Here is a 27,713-nt window from a genome sequence, read left to right as displayed (position 1 = left end):
CCATGTACTCAATGAAAATCTGTGTAAATATAATGGAATTTCATGTGTCAATCTCCAGGAGATTATGCATTTATTGTTTTTAATATTATTTAGACTTGATATAACTGAAAAGGCTATTTACAACAGAATCAAACTAAAAATAAATATCAGCAGGAATTCCTTTTGAAACAGAAAAATGATTTTCAACCACTTCAGAGATAAGACGGCATTTCTAATCAGTTTTACCAGATTTATGAGCTGTACCTGTACCTATCTACCTATATACAGGCAGTTAAAACTCTGAAATCTTTATAATCTATCATTTTTCCACAGTTGATCAGAATTCCTAGAAATGTTTAATTAATTACCTGGAAATATTGGTTTCCTCTGGTCATAAACGTGACTTGACAAACACCCACTTCTCTGACTCATGTTTCCGTCAACTGGATATGTGCTAATCTCCTTAAGTAAGGAAATAAACAGCAGCTTGAAAAAACTGGAACTGGAAGAAGGGCACATGTTTATCTTTCCACCACACACATCAAGGAGGGTGTTAAGTGTGGCAATATAATTTCTTACTCTTACAGAACTGGAGCAGCGAGTGACAAGTCTCCATAACAACCATTTATTTTAAGGCATTTGCACTCATCTTTGCCTGGAGTGTTCAGAACGCTGGAGGAAGCCGTAGCTGGAGCTAAATCAGCTGCTACGTGTGAGTGCACAAATTTGAACGTTCGGGGAACAAAAGTCTTATTTCTGAAATGTGTCTGGGCGTTATTTCAGACACATCCTAGCTACTGTAAATGCAGAGTTCTCTGTGTGGTGTTCATCACTTATTCATTTATGCAGTGTGTGTTGCAGAACGTTGCATATTCTCCCTTGTCCAACGCAATGATGTGAATGGCTTGAATATTTTATGATATCGAGCTTACGCAAAGTAAAGTAAAACACAACAATCAAATAATTTAAATATTTATTTTGTGGCTTTAAATGACTCTTCTGTTAATATGATATAGCAACTCTGTTTCGACAAAGGATACTGTACAGCAGGGGAGGGGATGTCACACAGATGAAGCACACACTAAAGAACTGCGCCACCGACTTAAAAAAGCAAATGGTTAATATTTCAGTGATTAAAATACTGTAGGCCTGCGAGTTTCCTATTATATTTCAAATACTGGAAAACTCACAGAAAACAATAACAGATGTGCTGTTCTGTCTGTACTTTAGGTGTAAAATCATTGTTTTGGTCAGTGTCACATGTTCATTATGTCAGGTCATATAATTTCAAAGCTGACATTAAATCTGACCTCCGACAACCTTCACTCTTCTAGACTTAGCAAAATGAGCTATATCCACTACCATCCAAATGCTGGCCTCTGCACTAATATCACAAGGACAGCCCAGACGTTTTGAGGTAAGATTATTTTAAAGGTAAAAGCTGTCCTCTGATCTGCAGAAGATAACTCTTCTGGGGTCTTTTAAACAGTATAAATTCAGGTAAAATGGTCCAGGAGGCTGAAGCTAATAGCTAATCCGAAACGGCCCAAGACTAAAGTGGGGCGTCTTAAACAACTCCAATCTCAAAAACATCATGGTGGTTTATCTGACAGATGTAGTCTGAACAGCTAAACATTGCCATATTTCTATTAAGAGTTAAATAGGAGATTTTTTTAATGCATTAAACTAAGCTAGGAGGCAGTGCGACACTGATGTGTGTGAAACACATGCTGAGACCTAAACATGTCAGCGTTTTCACTCAGAGTAAATATAAAAAAAATGTTTGTAAGATTGTGTCCTCCTGACCTATAAAGTGTTTGAGGTTGGATAAGATATTTTGATGCTTTTGGTTTTGCAAATCTTTAAGGCGGTAAAAGTCAATTGGTCCAGCGCCCTCCAACCTGGATTATTATTAAAGACAGTTGTCAACTAACTTCCACACAGTAGATAAAACTCTAATATTCTTCATGAAATATAGATTCTTAAATCTGCTTCAATCCTAAAGACGCCATAGTGATTTTTTTTCGAATGCTTTCTTATATTACATGGATATTTAACTGAAAGTATGCAGTCATTTAGAGTAGAAATGCAGAAAGATGGTTGTGTGCTCCAGTGATCTTCAGACAGTGTAATAAGAGAAAGGACCTTTCTAAAGATTTCTAGTCAGTGTTAAACTGCAGGCAGTTTAAAGCTCATGGCCAGAAAAGCAAGTTTTTTTCAGAAGTACATGCTATGATACTGAGGATTGATGGCAACACACCACCACCCAGGCTACTTGTGTTTCTTTGGTAAATAACTCTTGTATCTAAGTAGCAACGTAGTTTAACTGCGACGAGGATTAAAACATGTATCGAATAGTTCTCACTCTGACATTTCTGAAAACTGGAGTATGTAGAAGGATACAGGACTAGCTGTTAGCTTTAGCCTGAGGGGAAACGGCACTACTAACTCGACAAAGAGTTATCTTCAGCAGCTGAAACATTAACAGCACATGACTATTTTATTACCGCAATTTAACTTTGAAAATCCCAAACTATGGCTTAAATATTGTAATCCCTGGAAATGACATACGTTTCTTTGCTTTGCTTTGACTTGACCTCATAAAATGCTATCAATTAAAGTCATATAGTTTTGAATTTTTTGACAACGTTGAAGTCTTTTGAAATACAAAAAGACAGGCGACCGACACAGCATGTAAGGTCTATATAACCTACAACCTTAAATGTTTGAACTCTCCAATGCAGGCGTTTCACAGAACAACAGCAAGCAAAAGACAGAGAGGTCTGAGCAGCAGCCAAGTCGACACGAATGTAGAAGCGTCACTAAAATCCAGAGACTCGCAAATTAAATCTTTTAATCCTTCCAACCACTGGATGCATGAGTCAATTAATGCAGATGTAATTATGGCAAACGTTTCAGGAAAAACCTGACAAGTATCAGGAAATATGACGTTCTTTTTTTTTTTTTCCTCAAACACATGCAAGTAAGTCTGGATAGAAAAAAAAGAAGCAAACAACACATGGCAAAAAAAATTAAAAAGAAAAGTAGGTCCACCTCTGGAAGGCATGTTTCTTCGAAGGTCAAAGCATCCTTTCAATGTCGGAGCATCTAAACGGCCAATCTGTTTGACGGAGCTCAACGCCTGTCACATTAATCGCTTTGCTGTGTGGCCAAACGCGGCGGGAAGGCTGAGGGCATTCCACTCCAGTCCCCTCATTAGTGTCATCACAGGAAGCTCTGGCTGTTTCCAGAGCTCAGCTGGCGAGAGCAGGAACACAAGGATAGACTGGATGTACGGCACATGTGCACGCAAACACACACACACACACACACACGCTCACACACACAAAGCCCTCTGGTTCTGCCATGCTCCTGTCTTCTTCGTTTCCAGCCGTCCTACATCACGTTTTCAAACAGCTGCATGGATCTCATCATGTTTTCATCCTGCAGGGAGATAGAAGGAGGATAGATGAGTTTTACCGTCAGTACTACTGTGTGTTGAGTGACTGATAGGAAAACATTTACATAAATATGATATATTGTAAGCTGACAAAGCAAAGCCACTTAAGGAACGGTTAGGTCGGTCTTGGATAACAACCTGGATTCATTTTATTGTAATCCTCCACATCAAGCAGCTCCTGGTTTTATAGAAATTTTTTTTTTTTTACAGGTTTTCTTTAAGCACACTTATATCTAATGTAAAAAAAAAGGTTAAAAAGAAAGGACTTTTCTTCTTTTACATGTTCTTGAAAATGTTGTGGGTGTTGGATTTTTTTTTAACCCTTATTCCTTGTGCCACTTCTCAGACATAAGAGTTTTTACTGACACACTTATGTGTATAAAGTCATTCTTCCATTCAATGTTTTTTTTTTTTTTTTTTAGCAAACATCCCAGTTAGTTTTAGAGTCCTAGAAATCCTAGGATTTCAATGCAATGATCCTAAGCTTTTGGATAAAGCCAAAAATATTGGCTCAGCAAATTATTGGAACTTTGACACGGAAAAAAAAATAAAATAAAAATAAAAATAAAAACTGGGCTTTTATACCAGCATACACAGAACTGCTGAAAAATTTGTCTTTTCCATAAAGCTGTGCAATGTCTGATTATCAGAAAAATACAAATTCAAACTAAGAAGACCTTATAAACAGAGATGACAGGACAGCTTTCATTATGCGTTTACTTAATGTTCTCAAGCATACGCCACACAGATGTTGGAAAATGCGTACCTCTTGGCAGGCAACAATAAACTCTTCCATAGTCACCACTCCGTCTTTGTTCTTATCCATCTTCTGTAGGGAAATAAAGAGTAATTAGTGGTAATTTAAGGTTGCAGTGACGGTTGCTGACGTGAAACAGTGTAAAGAATTACAACAAAATGCAAAAGACTAAGCAAAGAATAAAGAATGTGTGCAGGGGGGGGTTCCAGACTACTGTCAGGCAAAGATCTCATCCAGAAACCTCGTTGAATAAGCAGCTTAAAAATAGGTTTATGAGTCCAGTTCCACCCCTCTAGGACACTGGACGTCCACAAATGTCTTTTCTCGTGGCCGTGTCAGGCTGACAAGCTGTTTTTCTTTTTTAGCACAGAGACTCATGTTGAACTTGGGCTTTGTTTATGCTCCTCTGATTTGTGTCATATTCAGCCCTAGAAAAAGATGTACTCATGCAGTTTAAACAAACTTATTTATCTATTGTTAGCTCCACTAAAGATGACAAAACGAGCTATTTATTTCAGTCATTCAACAGCAAGTTCTGGCAGGAATAAGGTCATCAAAACTGTGTTATTTTTTTTTTTCATTGTGAAAGAGTCAGTTTTAGATAAACGTCGTGCCTTGTTCAGTCAGTCTAACATCAACTTGCCTCTTCTACGTTGTTGGTGGACTTTGGACACAAACCTGAAAAAAGGCATCCACGTGCTGCTGTGGCACATCTCCCTTTAAAGCAGGGTAGGTGTACTTGCCCATCATGTCGTAAATGGCTCTTACAATCTCCGTCATTTCCTGCGCAAACACAATTCAGAGAAACGTTCTGAATAACAAAACAGCCTAGCCACAACGCTCGAGTAGCGAGGTCTCACCTCTCTGTTTATGTATCCATCTCTGTTGATGTCATAAAGATGAAACGTCCACTCCAGCTTTTCCCTCAGGGTTCCTCTCAGCAGAATGGATAAGCCCACCACAAAGTCCTGCCAGCAGGACAAGCAGAAACGGCAAGAATGCACAAGAAAGTTATTTTTGTTTTTACCAGTTTTGTAGGGAGTCTAAGGCGTGAAGTAAGTGGTAAAGCAGTAGTATTTTTTTTGGATCGCTAATTATCTCTACAAAAACTCTTGATGTAAATCAATATTTGGATGATTTTCCCGGCACGTTGCCTTTTCTTCATGATTTTGCTACATTAAAAAAAAGAAAAAAAAAGAAAGGTAGAATCATCAAACTAAATTTCCTGTAACCAAACATGAACGACTGAAAGATTTGGATATTGTGAGTAAAAGATAAGTGAAAAAAAGTTTCATCCTGAGCGAGCTAAATAAGTTAATGACGTACCTCAGAGATCAGATTAAATTCACACCCTATCCAGGTTGAGAAACATGAACCACTAGAGAGCGCTATAATTTTGAGAAGTTTATCTCGTATGTCATTTCGGAAAGTCTCAGAATGAATGTACTCTGAATGTACCAACATTCAGGGTAATTCAGGGTTATTATTATTATTATTATTATTGTTATTATTATTATGTTTGGACGAGGTAGCTGTACAACATAGTCTCTGGTTGAAATTTCAGTAAAACCAAAGACTATTAAGATGCTCAGTACAGACTGAACACAAGGAGTTGGGAAATAACAGAAGAAAGGTATTTCTTAGAAATTACTTTTCAACATGATGAGCAACTTTTCATTTGGTTATAATGAACTTATTTGCCCAAATGTTTCCTCTTGAACTGTTTTGCATATGTACCTCCAACTGTATTCAGCATTTTGTTAGTATTTTTTTTTTTTTTATGTGTTCAGTCTGAATACTAAGGAAAAATGTTAGTTCTGGGTTTGTCTTTGAGGTCCAAGCCCAGCCGTTCGACCAGCACCGTACAGGAAATGTGTCTGGAGGGACGTGTGCAGTGATGGGGTTGTTAAAAAGGACATTATCGTAACTGCTTCCAGTTGCAGTTTTACCTTAAATTTGATGGAGCCATTGTTTGTTGTGTCAAAAGCGTTGAAAAGATAATGTGCGTACATGCTTGCATCTGCAAAAACGACGACAAAATCAACGTTTAAGCATATAAAAAGCAACACAGAAATATGAAAATAAATAAATAAATAGATAATCTTTTAAATTTTTTTACCTCCATGAGGGAAAAACTGTGCATAAATGTGTTTGAAGGTCTCCTCATTTACGACTCCGCTGGGACATTCCTTTGGGGGGAAAAAATAAAAAATAATAATGTCAGTTAGAGTTTTGCATTATGTAGCAAAGCAAAGTGATCTGATGTGTGTAAATACATTCTTAAAGCCGCGATAGAGGATCTGCAGCTCCTGCTTGGAGAAGTTAGTTTGGGCTTCCAGTTGCTCGAGACCCTCTGGCCTGTGACACACCATGGTCATCTCAAGCTCATCATCTGCTTTATCTGCAGCAAAATGAAAAAAACAAAAAGATATTAATTACTCTCAAAACCTGTGCCCTGCTTATTAAACATATGGTCCTTTGAGGAAAATTAAAGCTTTTCAGACACTCAGAATGAGAAAAATCAGCAAACTTGAGACTGTGAAGTCGGCAGAAAACATCAGATATCTGATTAGCCTGCAGGAAAATCGTGTTTACAGAGGTAGAGGGAAGCAGAACAGGGAGGAAAACACCAGAGATGAAGACGGGGGGAAAAATAAAAAAAAATTAAAAAAAATGAAGGATTCAACAAGAGCTGCTTGCACATGAAAAATCCGATTGCCCCCACAGGAGCTGAAGCGTTTTATTGATGGGAACGCGGTGCTCAGTATCGGGTGCTCCGGAGATGGATGGTGGTTAATGATGTGAGGAGGTGCCTCTGCTGTGGGGTCCTGTTTGTCACTGTCGCGCCGTCTGGACGCAGGTCAGCGCTCGCAGCCAAAAACATCCAGCGACGGGCGCCGTCCGCATTCTCAGAAGAGTTCACAAGAACGAGCAAATGCCCAGAAGGAAACACCCACTGGCAGATGCAGATCCGCTGAGAAAGTGGTGAGGGCAATAACAATCTCGGCAGCACAGTTTTCACTGGATTGTGGTTGCAAAGTGCAGAAATAAAAGATGTACTAGATGTTCTTGAACAAACAACAGCAATCACACTCACAGTACTTCAAATCTGAACTGAGGCAGGGCTGTGAATTGAGTTGGTTTAGTCAAAGCATCAGGTTGATGCCTTCCACACTCATAGGGCCTCATTTGAGTGAATTTCATCATTAGGTTTTTTTTAAAAATACCAGGGGATTTGGAAATGAAAATAGGGCTGTAGTGTGTTAGAGAACAGGAAACTGGTTCTCGGTGGGTCTTTTAGCCCAGTGATAGTATTTATGTCATATTCAATCTCCAGTGAACCAAAATATATAATCAGATAAACACAAAAGTAATTTATTAGACCCAAATTCAACTTTCTTTTCAACAAACCTTCCTATAAACAACCTTTGAGAGAGAAGAGAGCATGAGAAAAGGATCAACGAATATGGATGAACAAATAAACAATAATGAGCGACATCAATGGGGGCAGTGATTTTATATATATATAGAAAACATAAATCTGAATGTAAATTTTCCCCCGCACTGAGTAGATGCGTTTAAATGTTTGCCCTTCCTAAAAAAAATTTTCAAAACGAAATCATAATGATGGGTCAAAATATCAGATCCTAGCAACCCTGAAGACCCCCTCAGTGTTATCTCCAGCTCCAGCTATACCGTCCTAGAGCTTCTTGTTGTCATAGAGATTGCATTTCAGTGCAGCTTGCGCCTTTGCTTCTATTATGACTGGCTGTTCGATCTCACAACACAACAAAACAAGAAAGGTGTCGACGCGCCTCTGAACCGGCTGCCAGGGGAGCTTTGATTTACGGCAGATGAAGCAGACGAAAGGAAACGGGGGTGAGAAGGAAACAGGAAACAGAGGTACTGATTAGAGAGCGGCTGCAGCACTACGCTGGCGAGAGAAGACAGGCGGAGGGTGAGGGATAAAAGACGAGGAGTCAGGGAGAACAACACATGCCAGAATAGGAAACACGATGGCTTAGACAAGAGTAAAAATGTTTATTAAAAAGATAAAAAAAAAAAAAAAAACACCAGATCATATCATCTTCTCCTTGTAGAGTCTTACTGTCTAACAGTGCAAAATGCAAGGAGAGAGATTATGTTAAAATGTTCCCAACATTAAATGTGTTGATTTCCAAAAGGGGATATTTGAAATATATTAGCAGCAAAACAGCAGCCTGACACATAAAGCCTCATCAGCCTCCACTGGGACAGAAGCGCTGTATAGCTGGCACGATGATGATAATTAGAGGTGGATATCAGTTCTGTTGTTAATGGCTCACCCTGCTGGGACTTCAGGATTCCAGCATATTTTTTCCAGAACTGTGCAAAAAATATTTCCCACGTTTAGTCACCATATTCAAGTCAGAAAGAGTTTTAAGGGCCACGAGATGAAACAATATAACTTTGATTGAAGTTAAAATGAAGCAGAAATCAAAACTTGAAAAAGTATCTGAATAAGATGTTCGGAGAAAAAAAACAAAAGTTTCATAAGCCCGTCCATTTAATCACCGATACCTGATCCAAACCACAGTCTGCTCTGTGATGCTAAACTGAACCAAGCACAGACTGAAGGCACCTACTGAAAAAGTATCAAAGTAAAGTAGGTTTAGGCACAGGAGGCAGCAGGAATGACTGTGCTAATGTAACACACATTGTTCCAGCCTCCACGTTATTGACTTTAGCCTTCCCGTTACAGCCAGCAATCGCTCATTTTCAACTGCACTGCAATATGCCCTGAGCTGGTTTCCCCAACATGGAGTCATTACTGAGCCGGCACCTGGAATCACGCCGCAGCGTAAACGAGTAAATTACTGTATGAATTCAGTAACGTCTGTAGTTCATTTTTAAGAGAAGGAAGTAAGGGAAATGACATGTCTAATCCTAATCAACTCTTCAAAATATACTGCTCAAAAAAATAAAGGGAACATTTCACTTTAATTTTGTGTGTGGCTCCAAATCCAGGCCTCCATTGGTTAATAAATTTGATTTCCATTGATGATTTTTGTGTGATTTTGTTGTCAGCACATTCAACTTTGTACAGAACAAAGTATTCAATGAGAATATTTCATTCAGATCTAGGATGTGTTATTTGAGTGTTCCCTTTATTTTTTTGAGCAGTGTATATATTGCTGCCACTTTTCTGGCTTTTTAATCTTTGGATTTGATTTGTTTGACATTGTCTTTTTGTTCTCTGTAACATGACTTCCTGGCTTTATCTGGACATTTTTATTTTTAGTTTCATTTAGTGCTGTTCCTGTTATTTGCAATCTCTCAGTCACCTCAGCATAATTTAAAGGGTTCATGCATCCATTTAGTTCAGTGCAAGCAATATTGAACCTTATGTTTTAGGTTACTTTGTCTAGAACCTCATGGTACCGTTTGCACTCTGTCTTCATGGCTAAAGTTGTTGCTGATGTTTTAAAATCATTTAACCCATTTTTATGGCGTGAAATTACAAAAACAATTTTTTTTTTTTAATATTGCAATGTGTAATATTCTTATTTTAAAGATATTTGTGCACACATATATAGCAATATTCACTTTCTCCTTACTATAAAAACAAGCACTCCACTGGAAAGAATATTTGCTCCAGGATTTTTTTAAATGAGGAACTTGGCTGAGGGAAAAGGAAAACGCTGCCTGCTGTACAGTTAGCACAGATAGCGTGAGTTAGCAGCAAGGCTACATGACTAGTTTCCTTTCTTTTTTTTTCTTTTTCTGTTTGTACATCAGCATTTTAAGGTCCCTTCCAAACACAACCTGAACAGCATTAGCTTGAGGAAACCTTTTTGGGCCAAATGAGATATTGTGATGAGAAAATAAATTGTAGACAGAGTGGGGAGTAATGTTTTGAGAACTTCGTTACAGTGCTATAGTTAATTCCCACACAAGTACAATGGTTCAGTTACATGGACAAATGTTTGAATGTTTGACTAGTGTTGACTGGTCAAACATATATTGACTATATAATGTAGGCTATACTAACGGCAAAGTTGCTAAAATGGGATCACGAATGCCCACAGGCAACAGTAGCAACTTTGGAAACTTGTGAAATTGTAATGTTTATCTGTAATGTCTGAAGAATCTAGAGTTTTTGTTATAAATTAACAGTAAACTAAGGTTGTCACAGAGAGCTTTTTTATTTCTGGGTAGGATCCCGGCTTGTTGGGTCTCCATGCCACCTCTCTCCTGACCGATAAATCATCACATATGTTTCCTGTTTTATGAGTTCACATAAAAACGGCAAACTATTACTTTTTACCTTGGGTGTCAAAGACGTTGCAAATCGATGCCTTTATTCAACACTCAATAAATTATATCATTCTTGACATCGTTTGGATGTGTTCCCCCCCCCGCCCGCATTTACAGTTTTCTGCCTATTTCTCAAATTTTGGACATGTAAAATAATAACAAGAGCAGCAGAATTAAAAAAAAGAAAAGTTGCAAAAATGGTGATGTACGTCCTTTAAATGAGTTAAATGATTTTCTTTAAAAGTGTGTCAAATGTTCTGTTGCTAAATATCTGCCCAGATTGTATTTTTTTTTTTACCAAGTAGTTTTCTGATTTCTGGCAAATTTAATGCCACAGATGTATCCACCAGTTGGACTAAATGTAGACTGGCTTACATCCGTCTGTGCCCCGTTTCCTACGCTGGCATTGGCTTCTTCTCCTGCGGGGATTGAAGTCTTATCTGTCTAATCTTATCTCCCACAACTCGATAAGAGCGGACATGACACACTTTTTTTTTTTTTTTTTTAAACCGAGTACTTTAATCAGAGAAACAACCTGACCTGGTGTGCTAAAATGTTTTTTTGGAAATCTCAAAACATGAAAAAAAAAAAAGCAACATCATAAAACAAAACCCTCTTCTAGTGAGGTCTCACATTTGCTTTTGCTCTCAATACCCTTCTAATCCCCCCTCCCCTTATTTTAACCTAGATCAGCTCTGCGAGCGTCATTGTTGGTGGGGCTTCTGTGTTTGCACTCTCCTTTGTGCCTTTTTACAACCCAGTCTCCATGACAACTGGCTTCTCAAGCATAAGGCCAGGAAGAGGTATGATATGTGAGCTGCCTGTTAATTTGCACGCCTGAACTCTCATTTGCTCCGCGGCGCGCTTCTCGTTCTCTCGCACACACTCGCTGACACGTTTGAGTGGCAGGAACACATGCAGAATCACAGAGTCGGGGAGGGGGCGTGTGTGTGTGTGTGAGTGTGTGTGTGCTGTGCTTGTCAAGGACATCTCGGCATCCTGTAGTCTCATCAGCACCGTCATTACCACAACTCTACATCAGTCAAAGACTTGAATCACTTTAACCGTTGCACTTCTGCAGCCAGTGTTGCTCTCTGACTAGACCTGTTTCTTTAAACAAATAGTCATGTCACACATGCTTTCCTGTGCAAAACACGTGAAAATTCAATCCAATTGTTCAACATTTTTACACAAACACTCTGCCGACACGCAACTCTGTCCGGTCTCGCAACAATTGCAAGCAAACACACATTAAACCAACGTGCCAGGCATCTCATAGTGTCTCTCTCAGATAAGTCTTGACGTACCTCTTGATGGTCTCCTCTGTTTGGTTTGCATGGTCAAAGTGCCCACCACTGCTCCCATGTTGTCACTGTGAAAACCTGCTTGGCACAAAAAGCCTCCTCGGAGTTATCAGTCCACTATTTATCAGCTTGTCGTCCTGTCTCTGGCTTCCTCCACAGGTTTGCTCTTTCCCTCGCTCCCTCTCTCTCAGGGATTTTACCCCACTCTCACGTCTCCTCAGAAGCTTTCACTTCTGCCTCCGGTTTGAGCGGCAGACTCTCTTGATTTTCCTGATGCCCCCCTCTCCCCACCCTTCTCCCCTCCATCCCTCCACCCCACTCTTCACCAACGAGCTCGCTCCAGCCGTTCTGCGCCACTCCCTCTGTGCTTTCACTCCACTCATCTGTCAGGCTTGCACCCTCCCCTCCTCTCTCCTTTTTAATGTTTTCTTTCCAAGCTGCATCTTCACGCACTCGCCTTATTGCAAAGCGATGAACTCTCCCCGACAGCGCCAGCTGACATGAGAGCTTGAAAAACCCCGTCACTTTTGCTTTTATTAATTCATTTTACCTGTCAGATCTTTTATTTTTCTGATTATAATAATACCTGAATGTTTTTTTGTTTGTTTGTTTGCTTTGGCTTCCTTCTGAAAAGCTGCATACTCTAACTCAGATATTAAGTGATTCAAGTTAACTGTGTGCTTTATGGAGCAAAGTTGACACTTTGCTCCATAAAGCACACAGTTAACTCTAATGAGGTTGTTTTGAACAAGCAAAATAATCAACTTTAAAATAAAAATTCTTGCTTCCTTTTATAACCCTGGGTTAAGAAAAGTACACATACAAAAGTACCCATTTATGTAAAAAAAAAAAAAAAGTTCAGAAGTCACATATTTCAGCTGGTAAAATTGTTTATGAAAACCTTTCCTGCTGTCATTTTGCTCTATTTTTTTGCTCGTTAGATTGAAATGTTTCAGATCTTCAAACTAACTTTATTATCTGACAAAAAAAAAACAAAACAAAACAAAAAAAACAAAACAAGAGGAAGTACAAAATGTATGTATATTTGAAATGATTTCAGACGAGCATGCAGCCATTCAAACCAATATGGACCTGAATGAAAAAGTAATTGCCCTGTTAACCTAAGATGTAGCTTTGCCACCCTTCGCAGCAACAGCTCTCAGAAATCACATTTGCATTATGAAAATTACTTTTCCTTGTTTTTGTACACCACTGAAAAAGCTTTGGTTAGGTAATCGAAGAGATTATCAGCCAAATTCAAATCCCGACTTGGTGTTTCAGGTTTATTGGGATGAATAAACCAACTGCATGCGAGTTTAAGATCATGTACCAAAGACTGAATCTTCTTCAGGGTTTCTCACTGACAACAAGGTTCAGGATTTCATAGAGAAGTCGTTCAGGTCTTGAGGCAGTAAAGGAATTCATGTTTCATTTTATACCACATATATCCGGACATACAAGGGTTTTTTTTTCCATTCCTCTTGTCAGTCTATAAAACATTTGTAACAAAAGATTTCAGGACCATTAAAATACTTTTTGGCACATGTGAGACGGGCCTTCGCGTTCGTTATAGTCATCAGTGGTTTTCAGCTTGGAACTCTCCCATGTTGCCACTTTTGCTTCGTCTCTTTCTTATTGCTGATTCTTGAACCTTGACCTTTACTGACGCAAGTGACACCTGCTGTAATTTCACTGATGTTCTGGCTTTTTGCTTGACCTCTTAAGTCATACCAAACATCTTGCAGTATGTTTGGTGTGCTGTCCAATCCCTAGAAGTTCCTCCACTGTTCCATGGTTTTTTCCCCCCCATTTAATAATGGATAATAGATCCATCATTAAATCCGTGAGATAATAGTTCTCACGGTGGTTTACGTTTATTGTGTTTTTTTTTTATATGTCAACCATCATTAAAATCAGACAGTTGCTACATGGATGGCAGAGTATCCTTGTTCTGTTTGGACAGCAGCATAATCTTCCCTTCAGATACTGTATTCACTCAGAGCCATTTTGTTTAAGGAAGGTGAAGCTGCATGAACGCACACAAGCCGAGATGACAGTTCATCGCAGGACTGAGACACGCTACCAAGCACATTCACGTGTCAAAAAAACATTGTAGCGTTGTATAATTTCATCCGTACCATACAATAAATCTTTAGCTCTCATTTGATAACACATAAGCCAACATTTAAACAGACATTTTAGGGTTGTTGTTTGGACACAAGGAAAAAGCCAAGGTTCAACGTGGAGCCAGGGAAAACGCAAAAGACTGCTTAAGTACTCCAAATGCTGCAGACTGGGAATGTTACATCCCTGCAGTGTTTCTTCGTGTGTGTTTTTGAGGATGCGGGGATGCGAGTGTGTGGGTGTCAGGGATGGCTTAGAAGAGAAAAGAAAAACTCTTGGTGAAAAAATGTATGCAGGGCAGTTTTTTTGTTGTTGTTATTTTTTCCCCAGTGGCGGTGTTATGTTTTATCATATTTTTGTTGAAGAGCAGAAAACAAGGACTACTGGTGGTAGATTAAAATTTAAGGCTTAACCTTTTTGTCGCTATTCCTTTAAAGGAAATGATTGCACTGACTACCAGCTAATGTTTGCAGTTGCATGAGCGGTTTTATTGGGGCCACCCCTTTGATTACTGAGGTGGTGCTGAGGCACAAACTTCACACATCTGCATCAATTAAATATAAAGGTATTCATTATTCAGATATATATGGCTTTGCCGCTGTGTCTACACATCATTTTTTATAAGTTATATAACATCTTTTGCATTTTTTTTTTTTTGCCATTCAAAAATAAAATAGGTTGGCTCTCTTTTCATTCGTCCTTTATCAACAGCTACGACTACACGCAGAAAATTACATGCATTTTCAGCTGAATAGTCATTATATTTCCTAGAAGGGAAAATGACAAGTGATCATAAAATATATTGATTTTTAAACAAAATTACTCTTCTTGCTGTAAGAGAATTGCAGAGGCTCAAGCAGGCAAAAAAAAAGTTTTTTGAGAAGTTATCTTTTTCTAAGTGTTTGCTTTATACTTTATTCTGATACTACATGTTTTTTTGTGTTTGTTTTTTTTGGAAGACATTTTTATTATTTTTTTAGCGTTGTATGTTCAAAAACAAAACACAGCTGCAAATTTGATTCCAACCTGCATGGTACGTTTAAATCTCTCACCGCTAATGCAAAGGGTTGCTTAAAACTGCTACACCTTTTTTTTTTTTACATTTTCTCATACAATGGTCCCAAGGACCACAGCTACCTGCAAACAGCTAAAATCCTGTAGAAATGTTTCTATCTGCCCATTTCAAAAGTTCAAACACAAATATATACATCAGAGGCCATAAAGCGAAACAATCTTGTTACGACTTTGCTCCTTCTCTTGACTTGAAACTGCAAATGGGATTTGCTATCAGTTTCTTTAAGGAAGTGAGATGCACTTGATATTCTTTAGAAGTAACTGAGAAAAAGGAATAAAGACAAACGAATTCCACACTTTTCTCATTTGTAAAAATCCAGAACCACTTATGCTTTTCATTCCACTTCTCAGTTATGCAATATCTTGTGTTAGACTATTACATAAAGTCCTAATAAAACACATCAAGGTGTTAATCACATTGGGGCTTGTAGATTATGAGACAGAATATAAATATGTAAAAATGTTAAGTGGATTTTCCGATGCGTATTAAACGGTCACCGTGTTTGAATTACGCTTGGAGTAGTCTGATCTTTTCCCCCAATTTACGGCCACGCAGCGCAATTAATGCATGTTTATACCTACGGAAAACAGCAGCAAGAACAAATTGAAGATGCAATGAAGATCCACACACTAGCTGACTATTAATTAGCACAACTATAACCTCATTACACACTCGAGACGATGGCGCGCTGCGAATGTCGCCTCAGGATTGGACGTGTCTAAAGGAGAGGAGCTCCCAAAAGTGGTAAAAATGTTTTATGCCCTCCTTTGGTAACGGCTCTGCTAATTTAAAGAGATTTACAGACGCTGCTGCCTCCTTCAGGCCTTACAGTGTCACAGGGAAACGGGCCTCCAAATACCTCTTTTTTCAATACCTCCTCCATCTGTCAAAGCTTATAGGACAAAGTTGTCAGTACAGCTGAACTCCCTCACTGCGATTTACATAAGAGATGCTGGTGTGAGCTTGCAGCAGCAATGAAGGTTTAATTAATTGTTAAAAAAAGGAGAAAAAGTTGTGAAACTCTTTAAAATCCATTCATTTATTTTCCGCTTCATTGATAATTGTGACAGAGGAGTGAATTGTATCTTCACATTCCTTAGACCTCGGGAAAAGCCTTTACAAAAAGGGCTGCAAAGTTTGTGCTGTCATATTAAACCCTATTGATTAAAAATTGTTGCTCCCACAACATTGTTCTATTTTTATTTTTATTAAAAGCATGGTGTCTATTTCCTGAACTGAAAATTACATAAATAAACTATTTACTCAAAGAACAAGGAGTAAATCCTGGTAAATCCTAATACTTCAAGGTGCTGCTCTTGTCTTTTGTGAGCTTTTTTTTTTAAATATTTCATCTTCTGTGGACTTGTTGATTTATTGTGTGGGGCTCAGGAAGTACAGAAAACATGAACGTATACACATCTCATCACGCAGCAGTGTGACAGGCTGCAAAATGCTCCAGATAGCACACATCTGTCCAGCGGATCACTCTGGCTTACTCGGAGTAATCTATGCTTAATTCCCCCTCTGCAAGTATCTCTATGTGGGTCAGTGTGTCACTCCATCAGTTCCGTATAAGCGAATAAAATATTACAAAAGTAAATATTTAAAAAAAACAGAAGCAACCTTCTCAAAAAATAAAATAAATAAATAAAAATTTTGGTGGTTTACTGTCAGGGTTTCAGTGATTTTGAGTTAGAAAAATAGTTTTTGTCATGTAGTGTTAGTTAATGAACAGCAGATGGCAGCAGAATCCACCAACTGGAGATGAACCGATGTCAAATTAAATATACAAATGAGCAGGAATCTGCCAGAGACAAAAAAAAAAACAAAAAAAAAAACTCATGCAAAACATACTGGTAGTATGAGAGGTAATACTCATAACCCAATAGTCACCGTTCTGTGTGTGCAATAACTACACAAAGAGAAATGTTTAACTTAATAAGATAGAAAACCTGGAAGCTCAAGTACTGAAACACAGACACAGAGACGATGCATCTGCAAGAGATATAAATAAATCTTGGAGAGGTTGGTTACATAAAAGCATGTAGTGAGGTGATGTAAAAAATTAAAAGCAAAGTCGCACACTGTTAGCTGCAATCCACTGCTGTAACAGCCAACTGGAGTGAAAAATAAAAATAGAAAAAGAGACTTTCTGGGGGTGGACAGAGCTGTAGATTTTGGTTGACATAGATCCCACCGCTGACAGGTTTGTGTTGTACATCAGAATCTGTCCACACAAATTTAAAAGTACGCACTTAAAAATACTATTCATAACTCTTTTTTTCCTCTGTTGAGCCCCGGCATGGGCTGGCTTGTGTTCCTTTTTATGATTTTCTCTGTTTTGAAAAATCCAAATTTCCTATCAGCATCCAATGTTGCTGCTAAGGCTAGTGGTGTTGCCAAAGAGTGTGGATTTCACCAAGACTCCAGCATGTTTGCCAAAAGTTAGTTCACTTAACCGGGGATTGAGAACATGAGGCAGCAGGTGTTGCGTGGGTGAAGGGAGGGAAAGATGTCACATGAATATATTAAAAGGAAGGAAAAAATAGTTCTTTTAAGAGCTAATGATTTTTGCAGTGATTAATAGAAAATATGTCATCCTATTCATGTAGCATACTGTCAGTGTTAATGACTAAAGTGTGGGTTAGCAGTTGCAGGGTTCAAAGAAATTCACTTCCTTTGAATGTGTTGTTACAGTCAAATACTTTGCATTTTACTCAATAGATCAATGGGACGGAGAGCATCACTGCAGAGCAGACGGGAAAGGATACGAACGCTGCTATATGGAGGGTTTGCCCTTTTACAAACTTCTTCTTCTTCATGTCACACTGAAATGTTTTGGATCAATAAATGTTGATAACAAAGGCAGCTTAATTTCAAAAGGCTGTGTTCAATTTTAAATTTTGTCAACTGGAGGAAAAAAAAAAAAAAAAAAAAAAAAAAAAAAAATCAAAACCTGTCCCAAAGTGAAAATGTGTCGCTTGTTTCCTAAGAGAGGAGTAAACCCGTCAATCAGACGGAGAGGACAAATGTCTTTTGAAATTTACTTAGGGGCTACAAAAGTGGAGTGCTCTGTGAGACGGAAGCTCGGAAGAATTTGTTTTCCATTTGTGTGAAACGTAATTTTATTTTATTTTTTTACTTTGTGCACTTACCATAAATGATCAAAATAATTAGTCTGAATCAAATCTGAGCAACTTTAGAACGGTTTGATTTTACAAAAAAGTGCAACCATTGCAGGTAAGTTATGCTCTACTTGAAACGCGCTCATAATTATCAGTAAGGCACATTTTAAGGTGCATCCCTGAATTAATCTGACGTTAGGAACTCAGATCACATTTAAAAAGCCTTAAATATGGAGTGATTTTGTTTTTGGAGGGAACCAGATTTCACTCTTCTAGTCCAACAACAGGTTTTTCATAAAGAAAAAAAAAAAAAAAGCTCAATTTTTAATGAACTTTTGCTTATACGAGCAAACGTTTTTGCTCAAAAACTTTTGACACAAGAGTACAAAGCACAGCATATCACCAGGAAGATAACAATAACAATGTGTGCCAAGTCAGATTCAGGCCTAAGGCAAATCATCAGCCTCTGCTGCTGGCTCTGGAAAGCTCAGCTTACTGTCGAAAGGTCTAGAGATGAATATTCATGACGGGGAGCCTAGAAGCAGAACTTCTCTTTTTAAAAAAACAAACAAAAAAAAACTGAGAGTCAAAGATTGTACAGTTCATGCATGAACAAAAAAAAAAAAAGAAAAAGAAAACAGCATGGATGCAATCATGTTTAACTAGAAGTTATAGTTCTGAAAGCTGAATAGTCTTTTGTGTGTCGTGTGTTGCAGGGTTTTCTTGTTTCCTCCCATGCATATGTAATCGTGTGCTGTTGCTCCACTGCAGTCTGTAGAGATGAAGCTGTGCGACGTTAAAGTGAGAGAGCAGGCGAAGGAGGACCGGCCCTAAATTTACTAAAGCCCCAATAAAGCAACAAAAGCGGCGAGGTTTCAAGCCTGCATGAATCATTCGGTTCAGAATATAAATATCTATCAGCTAAACATTTATCACAGCGCCTTGCAAAAGTATTCACACCCCTTTAATTTTTAGGAGTTTTTTTTTGTTTTTTTTTACCTTACAACCACCTCCTTCCATGTATTTGATTCCAGAAGTCCAAGTAGTAAGTTTAGTCTAGCTGTCTGTAGTGTAACCACAAAAGAAATGCAGCTGCTTGGAGTTTAAAGGAACGTCTAAGGTTGTAACAGTCGGAAATCTTACAGGACTCTTCAGCCAAGTGGATCATGGTAACTCTGGAGGAGCTGCAGAGATAACAGCTCGCTCAGGTAGGAGAAATTTGCTGTTTGGCCGACTATTAGTCAGGCACTCTGCAAATTTAACTTAAATGTTTCTTATAAACACAATACTTTGGGGACAAATTCAAAAGGTTGAAGAAGAGTCTGAAGCTAGAACGCGACTTCATCAAACTTCCATGCCCACGTGAGTTGTGTCTGGAGAATAACGAACACTGAACATCGTCCTGAACACACATTCAGTGCTGTGAAGCTTGGTGTTGGGATTTTGATCCTTAACAGGGGATCGGGAAAGCTGGTCTGAGTTCAAATCAGAGCAAGACTTAACATTTGATGTCCACAGATGCTTACCGTCCAATCTGACTGAGCTCAAGTTATTTCTCAAAGAAGTGTGACCAAAAAAAAGTAAAATAAAAAAATAAAGTTGGTCTTTAAGCGTTTAATGTTGATAGAGACAAACCGCAACAAATACAGAGCTTCCATTGTAGCAGAGGCGGTTCTGCCAAAAACTTTGAATAAAAATGCATGCCACACTTTTCAGATTTGTGTTCCCACAAAACCTGAGAAGAACCCTGTAATACGTTTCTTCCACTTCCCAGTCCTGTGCTGCCTTGTGTTGGTTTAAATCACAGTAAATACATTAAATGTGATTGCTTTGAGACAAATCTCAAACGTCACCACAGACGCCAGACCGATTTTTGTATCTTCTGCTCACTTTTACTAAAGTTAGAGCAAGTAATTTCTAGAACTGGCCTCAGGACACATTGTGCTTTAATTAAGTCTTTATCAGAGAGATATTGGCTCAGCTTTAGAGCTTTACATATTTAACTACGGTGTGAATTTCTCTGATATCAGGGTTCATGTTGCTCATTTTTTTATACGTTCTCATAATTCTGAAAGTTAAGCAAGAACTACGTCACTCTTAAATAGTTCAACTGTATGCATAATCATTATGCATATTATCCAATATGTATGTATATTTATTAATGAATAAAATGCTGCTGTTTTAACCAAAACCAATTATTTTATCACTATGGGATAAAATAATTGACTTTTTTTTTTTTTACCCACTTTGTTGCTAATTGTGTATTCTTAGTTTTGCTAAAAGCACTTCATTAACTTTGGAATATTTAATAATGCAGCAGCGTAGTGAAAGGCTCCCTTTGCTCCACGGTGCACAAGTTACTGTTATTCCAGAGGAGGTCGATTGGGCGCTGAAACCACAATGCACAGAACAGCTGAAACAGAGACACGGCAGTAGATGTTCAATACGACTGGCACTCCGTTTCATCAGCTATTCGTGCTTAAAGGACAGAGAGAGGATTACTGACAAATAAAGACAGAACATCTTTCTGCAAGCTGCTTCTTCTTCTTTTTTTTTTTTTTTTTTTAATCTTTGCTATTTTGGATTCCATTCCGTTTCATTTAATTACTCAGTTCCAGCAGTGATGATTAAGCTCCTTAATTCAAATCCAGGTTTGGAATTGGCTCGGCGTACGTGAAGCCGCTTCACCCACATAAAAACCCGAAGGTGAGAAGAGGCTGTATTCTTGCAGAAAAGTGAAGCAAACAAGCCGGCACGTTTTCTTTTCATCTCTTTTTTTTCTTTTTTAATAATAATTTCTGCATCAAAATCGAATGTCACGGTTGACAATGCGAACATTACAGTCAACTCATTTGTTTTTTTTGGTGTTTTTCCCCCACAGGAAGCGTCCTATCGGAACCCAGTTCCATTCGATGCACGCCGCTTTGTTTATATGTGGAATAATCCCCAAGGCGAAGCCGGTTTTCATTATGCACTGCCTGCAGATTTGGAATGATTTAATATGCCGCGCATTTACATAGGCTGAATTTAAAAGTCAGGTTGGAACAAACAGTCTTCCCCTGAAAGCAGGCAGAGCTGCATGACTCTCTGACTCATCATTTATGTTTTTTTTTTTTCCCCCAGTGACACTGAAAGTAACTTTTAACTACGGGATGAGATGTCACCGGAAGAAAGGGGCCATCGCTTTTAGAGTACATTATACGACTTTTGCCTCAGGGAGACACGCGGATGTGACCTCGCTGTTCGGCCTGTGAAACTGTGCAGCAGACGTCTAAAAGACGGATGTCAGCGGTGGGTGGAGAGCTGGACATTTCACACGCTAAAGTCGCTGCGTGGCAAGTAGAAGAAAAGTTAATAATGAGTAACTTCATTCACAGTCTATATATATTTTTAAGGTGGAGGGGGGATCACGGCCCGAGTTGAAGTCATTTGTGTTTTTTTTGTTTCATTTTCGCTTTTTCTCTCACAGCAGATCAAACTCTCGGTTTTTATCATATTCATACGGCATAAGTAATCCATAATCTGAAAGTAGAGGGGAAATGGCATATGGTTTTGAAACCTTTCATTGTGAAGATTCATGATTGTGCGTTTGTATTCAGCCCCTCTGAGGAAACACTTGACCTTTCCCTGCTTGTACGCTGTCAAGTATTTTCTCGGTTTTCCGAACCTAAATTTGTCAATGTGGAGATTTCTTTTTTTTTTTTTTTTGCAAAGCACCAGGCTCAGTCAGAATGGAAGGACATAATTCCTGGACATCAACTTTCAGGGCATGAGCTCACCACCAGCTTGGACAGCCTAAACATTTTTTTGTAAGCGTGGCCAAAAAGTTAGAGCAACACTTTCTGTCCTGCAGAGTACAGTGTGGAGGTGGGAGGTGCAGAGCAAACAATTAGGTAAGATGCAGTCCTGCACTTAATACGATTATAAATGACACGTGAAACATTGAAAAGTAATATAGTAATATGAATGATCTTAGTAATTTGACATTTGAGCACCTAAGAGTTGTGTTGTGTTACAGTAGTGGCCTCACCTAACCTTTGTCTCACAATGCTATTACGTTACGCCATCGTTTGATTTTATATTAAGCACTGTTCTCAACTGCATCACAGTTTTTTTTTTTGTTTTTTTTTTAGAATCGTCTTGCTAAACGGTGAAACATCGTTCTCAAGTATATTAGTATACTGAAACTGGCTGTCTTACAGGATTTTCAAGTGCTTTGCTCCATTTATGTCTGACGATTCGTTTTTCCAAAAATGGTGAAGAAAAGCCTCCATGCAGAATGATGCTGCCACCGCCAGGTGACACGGTGGAGGGCTAAACTGGGCTAAAAGTTTCATAACTCAGATCAGTAGATATCTCGACTAATTGCTGGTCCTGCTGACAGTTTCTCCCTCCTGAGCTGTGGATCTCTGCAGCTTCTGAAGACAACTGTTCTGGATTTGTTTTATTTAGGGGTATCAAATTAGAATAGATGGATTCCTATGCATATTGCACTGAAATATTTCAAAAACTGCACATCCCTTTATTTTATTTGGAGATCTAAGAAGTACTTTGGATTGGGCTATCAATCCCAAACAAAACAACAACAACAGGTAAATAGGAGTTTCTTAGATTCACATCAAAAGTATTTTAGGATTTTATAATAATGGAGAATTTCAATTTTGTGTATCCTGAAACAATTACAGACTTACTGTTAAAGAAAAAAAATATATTTATCTTCCCTAAAAAGACTATTAGAAGAGTTCTAGTGTGGTAAATTGGTCACAAGCCTCCACCAGCACCATAAGATAAACCAGGGCCAAACTGTCAACTGGTAGAAAGCGGCTTAATGAAAGCATGAGTGACACCGGACGCTCCTAACGCATAGAAGAACATTGAATAAGACAGACTGCATACACAAAACGTTGAGAAATTTGGACGTGCATAAGCCAAAAGCCACCGTACCTTTAGTGAGGGTTCCTGACACCAGTCTCTGCAGGGACTGAATTAGCTTTTGCACCCCCTGCCTGCAGCGGCTGGTACAGCCAGCCATCGTGGGGTTGAGGCAGGGGCGGACGGGGCGGGTTTACGCCAAGGTAAAAACGACCCCCGTCGTAATGTGGCACGCGACCTCTTCTGCGAGAAGAACCAGCGTCAGGGAATCGTGGGGTCATCAGGTGGGGTCAAGGGATGAGATGTGCTTTTGGAGAGAAACAGAAATATACATTTATTTTCCACAGAATAAGGTTATTTATAGCAACTATAAAACATCCTGGTAGCCAGCTTGGTTTAAATCGACATGTTACGTCATTCTTGCATCATCTATCGTGACACACTCATGCACCTGCATGCACACAGCAGTGTGTGGTAAACTTTACAGACAGCTAAACAAATCATCATTAGAGTTGCCAAAAAGATTAAAAAATAACTCCGAGATGTCAACTGAAGCACAAACGTTCGAACAAACACACACACACACACACACACACACCACACACAAAAAGTGCTGCAGGAGTAAATTGTTACGGCAGAAACCAAAACAGAGGAGAAATAAAATATTTAAAGAGACTCCAAAGACAGAACATGCTGCATCCAGCTCAAAGTTTGTTCGCCAGGAGACAGAAACAGTTGTCCCATCTGGTTTTGCTCACCTTCTCAACCTCCTCCTCTTGTCTTCTGTTCTAAAAATCTTTTGTCCTGCTTTACCCCCCCAACCCCCTGTGCAGCTGTTATTTCCGTGTGAGGATTTCCCCAGAACTGCAGAGGCAGCCCTGCAGGCTGTGAAGGAGCGCTACGCTGGTGCTCTGAGCAGAACTGAACTGCACAAAGCGCCAGCAGCCACCGCCGTACCCTCTCCTTCCCCTCCCTCCTTGGTGGTCCCTCCTCCCTTCTCCCTCGCTTTCTGTCCGGCTGAGGCTCCTTGAGTCTTTTTTAAAGTGCAAACGCAGCTACACGATCCGGTAAGCAGCCTGGGTAAAGATTGACATTTTATGTGGTAAGACCGGAGGGTTTAAAGCTTGTGAAGCATAAAAGGTAAACTTAATTTTTTTTTTTACATGCAACAGCTTCAAAGCATTAACTAGATTGCAATAAATAGCACAAATTACTTGTCTGAGTACTACTATTACTACTAACAACAAAAAAAACACCATCTTTGTTTAAATAACCATTTGCAAAATCAACAAGAATCTTGAAACATCTTAATTTTTTTTGTCAGTTTGGTGACAAACTAAGAGGCTATCATCCTTGAAGCAGCACCAAAGTCCCACTTGCGGTGGAACACAGCAGTCTACTCAGTGTCGAAGTCACTCTTAAAACAGATTATGTAAGTCTGCAGTGTGCTTTTTGGAGACAGAGCTTTTTATTTCTCACTCCAGCGAACTGGGGAAACGCTCCGGGAAAGCATGACGCAGTGCTGCCTCTGTCCATTTCCTCCCCCCTCATCTTGTCTATATTTAATGCTTATAGATTCTATTTATCCGCTCATAGCCACGCATTCTGTTTCAGGAGGCCGCAGTCTGGCAGCGTTTTCGGCAGGGCCGTGCAGAGACCAGTAAAGGGGCAGGTGCTCAAAAAAAAAAAAAAAAAAAAGGGCACATCTAACCGCATTCTAGGACAGAATATTAACAAAGCCTCTCAGCTTTCAGAGTTTAATAAACAATGATAAATTACAAAATTGTGAGATATACGATCAAAGCTAAGGAAAATCTCTACATAGAGCATAACACTATGCATATGTAAGATATTTTACTAGTAATTTTTTCTGCAGGTCTATTTTGTTGTAAGAAAGTACTGAAATATTTAAACCCGCAATTTAGCAGGAGATGTAAATCAGAGCTGGACCACCAGACATTTTTATCTTTACAGAATTACACTACTAAAAATATAAACAAGGGCATAATGCCCTTGTTTATATGTACTGTAATCTATAAAAAAGAGCTGCCTGTTTGCTGAAGTGGAGATGAAGATGGTCCATTCAGGAAAGCAGAGCTGCATCAAACTTTAATGTGGAACTGCAGAAAAAGGAAAAAAACAAAAGCAAATATTGAATTGTTAATGCATGTCACCATGAGAAAAGCCTACTGAGTTTTGCTTAAAAAACTTTTTTTTAAATTAAAATCACACATTTTTGTCTCATGAAGTGAAAAATATATTTGCAAAACAAACTTATTTGCGCATGTCAGAAATCTTTTCTTACTATTCTAAGTTTTTGTTTGTGACTCAAAGTTTTGCTTGTGATTCTCACATGACGTTGTGGGCAGGACCCAAAATCACAACAAAAGATTTCTGATGTGTGCAAAGAAAAGTTTATGTTTGGCAAATAACTTTTTAAGTTCACAAGACAAAAATGAGTTATTTAATTAAAAAAAAAAATTAAACAAAACTTTTTGTTTAAAAAAAGAAATCATTACAATTCCAAACGTTTTGATTACAAATTTATTTTCCTTAACTGAGGTTAGTTTTTTTTTTTCATTGAATAATTGGGGGGGGGGGGAATAATTCTTACTCTGCAAACCAGACCCTAAGTCTGGATTGAGTTTTTCCCCTTCATTAATGACACACTTTTATTACATACATTATATCTATCATGGTAGATCAGGGTGAGTTATTTTTAATTCTAAATGAATATCCTTGTTGAATTTTATTTAAGTGCTATTCTCCTTCAAGACACATTTACCTAACGCCAGAATAAATGCAGTGTACATTATGCAGTAAAGGAAATTAGCAGACATATGTCCATTATGGAGATGATCGGTTTTGGACGGGCCATGTGCCTCTATTGCATAAGCGATACTGAAGAATGACTGATATAATTAAAGGTACAGGGAAGAAGCTTTTTAGTTATCTAGCTTTGCTAGCAAAGTCGTTAGCTAGCAGCTAGCTAATAGCACAACAACAACAGCCTAATGTCTGTATGATAAAAATCATGGGCGTAGGTTTGGGTAGGGACGGTAGGGACATGTCCCGACCAATATTCACGGGATATGAAAAAGTCCCGACCAATTTTTGCCATATTGGCTCAAAGAACGTGGATCTACGATCTTTGATTAGCAGCAACAGGCGGTGCGCGGAACGGAAGCTTCTTAGTTTGACATTTATTATGAGCCTCCGAGACCGTGTCGGAACGGTGCTGTCGGGGGGGTGGGGGGAGGGGGAGTCAGTTGCTGTCGGGGGGGTGGGGGAGTCAGTTGAATCGTCGGACGTTCTTTGATTAGCTGCAAAAGGCGGCGGCTAGCTGGGCACACGCGTCTCCTTCTGAGTCTCCGAGACCATGTCGCCACCAAAAAAGAAAAGGACAGACATTAGAAGTTATTTCGCTACGTCGGCTGTAAGTACAGTGAGTGGACCCATAAGTTAGATATCTATCACGCAACGCATTTGTTGTAAAGTCCGGTGTTTAGTAAGGTCAGCACTGAATGTGAGGTAGAATAGGTCTGTTAATTATGTAATATTTTTTCTTTTTTATTTTATTATTGATTTCTTCTTATCTGCAATTGTGTTTGCTGTATCCAGAGGATATTTCTTTTGATCTTACTTGTAACGTTTGCTGAATTTTGTAAAGGAAAAAGTAAAGTGTTCTTGAACTGATCTGCTGAGTATGACTGTATCTGGTTGATTCTGGAGAATAGGGACAAAATGGGTTTTAATTTTCCCATATTTTTTTAAAATTATTTCTCAACCTTATGTATGCAAATATGACAAATAATGTTTAGAAAATATGAAGATGCTAAGGTACAGGCTCCCAGTTGCGAATTTTTAAAAAAAAATTACATTTTTAATCGACCTGACCCAAAACTTTGTCATCACCATCTGACAAAAATAAATCTAAAATGATTTTTAAAATACCCCATTAGTGATATTTTTACTCAATTTACAGACAAATGCTTCTCAAGAAATAAAATAAATATTATTTAAAACAAAAAACAAGAAAAAGTCCATCTGATGGAGTTGACAGTGCATGACGGAGTTGACACAGAACTGAAGGTGGTGACAAACTAGTGAGTAAAATGAAAAACTTGGTACATGTGAAGTAATGCAATTCATGTAAAATACATTAAAATGAATTAGTTGCACATTTAAGTGAGATTTGATAACAATTTCACTGAAAGAGTCAGAAAAACTCTGACGGAGTTGACATCTGACGGAGTTGACGAAATGCCAAACTACCTCAATTTATATGATGTTATTCTGAAGGAGGCCATATTGTAGCTCGTCAGGTCCATGAAATCTTTACATTATACCAAAATTAAGCTTTTATTTCGCAAAATTTCATCAAAGTTTTGTAAATTGTCAGTTATGGAGTTGACACATCATGGTTGTGACAAACAACTTAGGAATAAAACAGAAGAAAAAACTAAAGAATAACATAAGCTAACCAGAGCTAACTAGCCCTCCTAGCAAAGGAAGAGAAAAGACAACGTCATGGGGTCCTCAGAAGTTCTGGTGCCCCCCAATAATGCCTGATTTTTTTACATTCTTTTCATTTCTGACGGTGTTGACAAAAACTAAGGACAAATTTCAACGGAGTTGGAAAATATCTAAAAATTATTTTTAATTAAATTTATCGATACTTTTATAATTATTTATATGACTACTTATACTTAATTGTCAT

The 27,713-nt window shown here is 38.5% G+C and overlaps 1 protein-coding gene across 3 annotated transcripts; it reads right to left on the bottom strand.

Annotated features, from left to right (window-relative positions):
* Positions 1–940: 940 nt before the first annotated feature.
* Positions 941–24,000, bottom strand: kcnip1b (Kv channel interacting protein 1 b). 3 transcript variants are annotated; one of them, XM_088012237.1, is made up of 8 exons: positions 23,066–24,000; positions 6,473–6,597; positions 6,316–6,385; positions 6,146–6,216; positions 5,057–5,164; positions 4,875–4,979; positions 4,206–4,268; positions 941–3,423 (listed from the first exon to the last, which is right to left on the bottom strand). In XM_088012237.1, exons 1-8 carry the CDS (start codon positions 23,151–23,153, stop codon positions 3,376–3,378), a joined length of 678 nt encoding a protein of 225 aa, XP_087868363.1. In that variant the 5' UTR covers positions 23,154–24,000; the 3' UTR covers positions 941–3,375. The 3 variants fall into 3 exon arrangements, with proteins under 3 accessions (XP_087868363.1, XP_014828274.1, XP_087868362.1); XM_014972788.2 differs by lacking the exon at positions 23,066–24,000 and adding an exon at positions 11,801–12,062; XM_088012236.1 differs by lacking the exon at positions 941–3,423 and having other exon boundaries at positions 3,437–4,268.
* Between the last annotated feature and the right edge of the window lie 3,713 nt (positions 24,001–27,713).

The sequence above is a fragment of the Poecilia mexicana genome, unplaced genomic scaffold, assembly GCF_051168715.1.
Source record: "Poecilia mexicana isolate PSO_F unplaced genomic scaffold, ASM5116871v1 scaffold_14, whole genome shotgun sequence".
Classification (NCBI taxonomy): Eukaryota; Metazoa; Chordata; class Actinopteri; order Cyprinodontiformes; family Poeciliidae; genus Poecilia; species Poecilia mexicana.
Note: the sequence above shows the minus strand (reverse complement) of the source record. Positions and strands in the feature narration are given on the sequence as shown.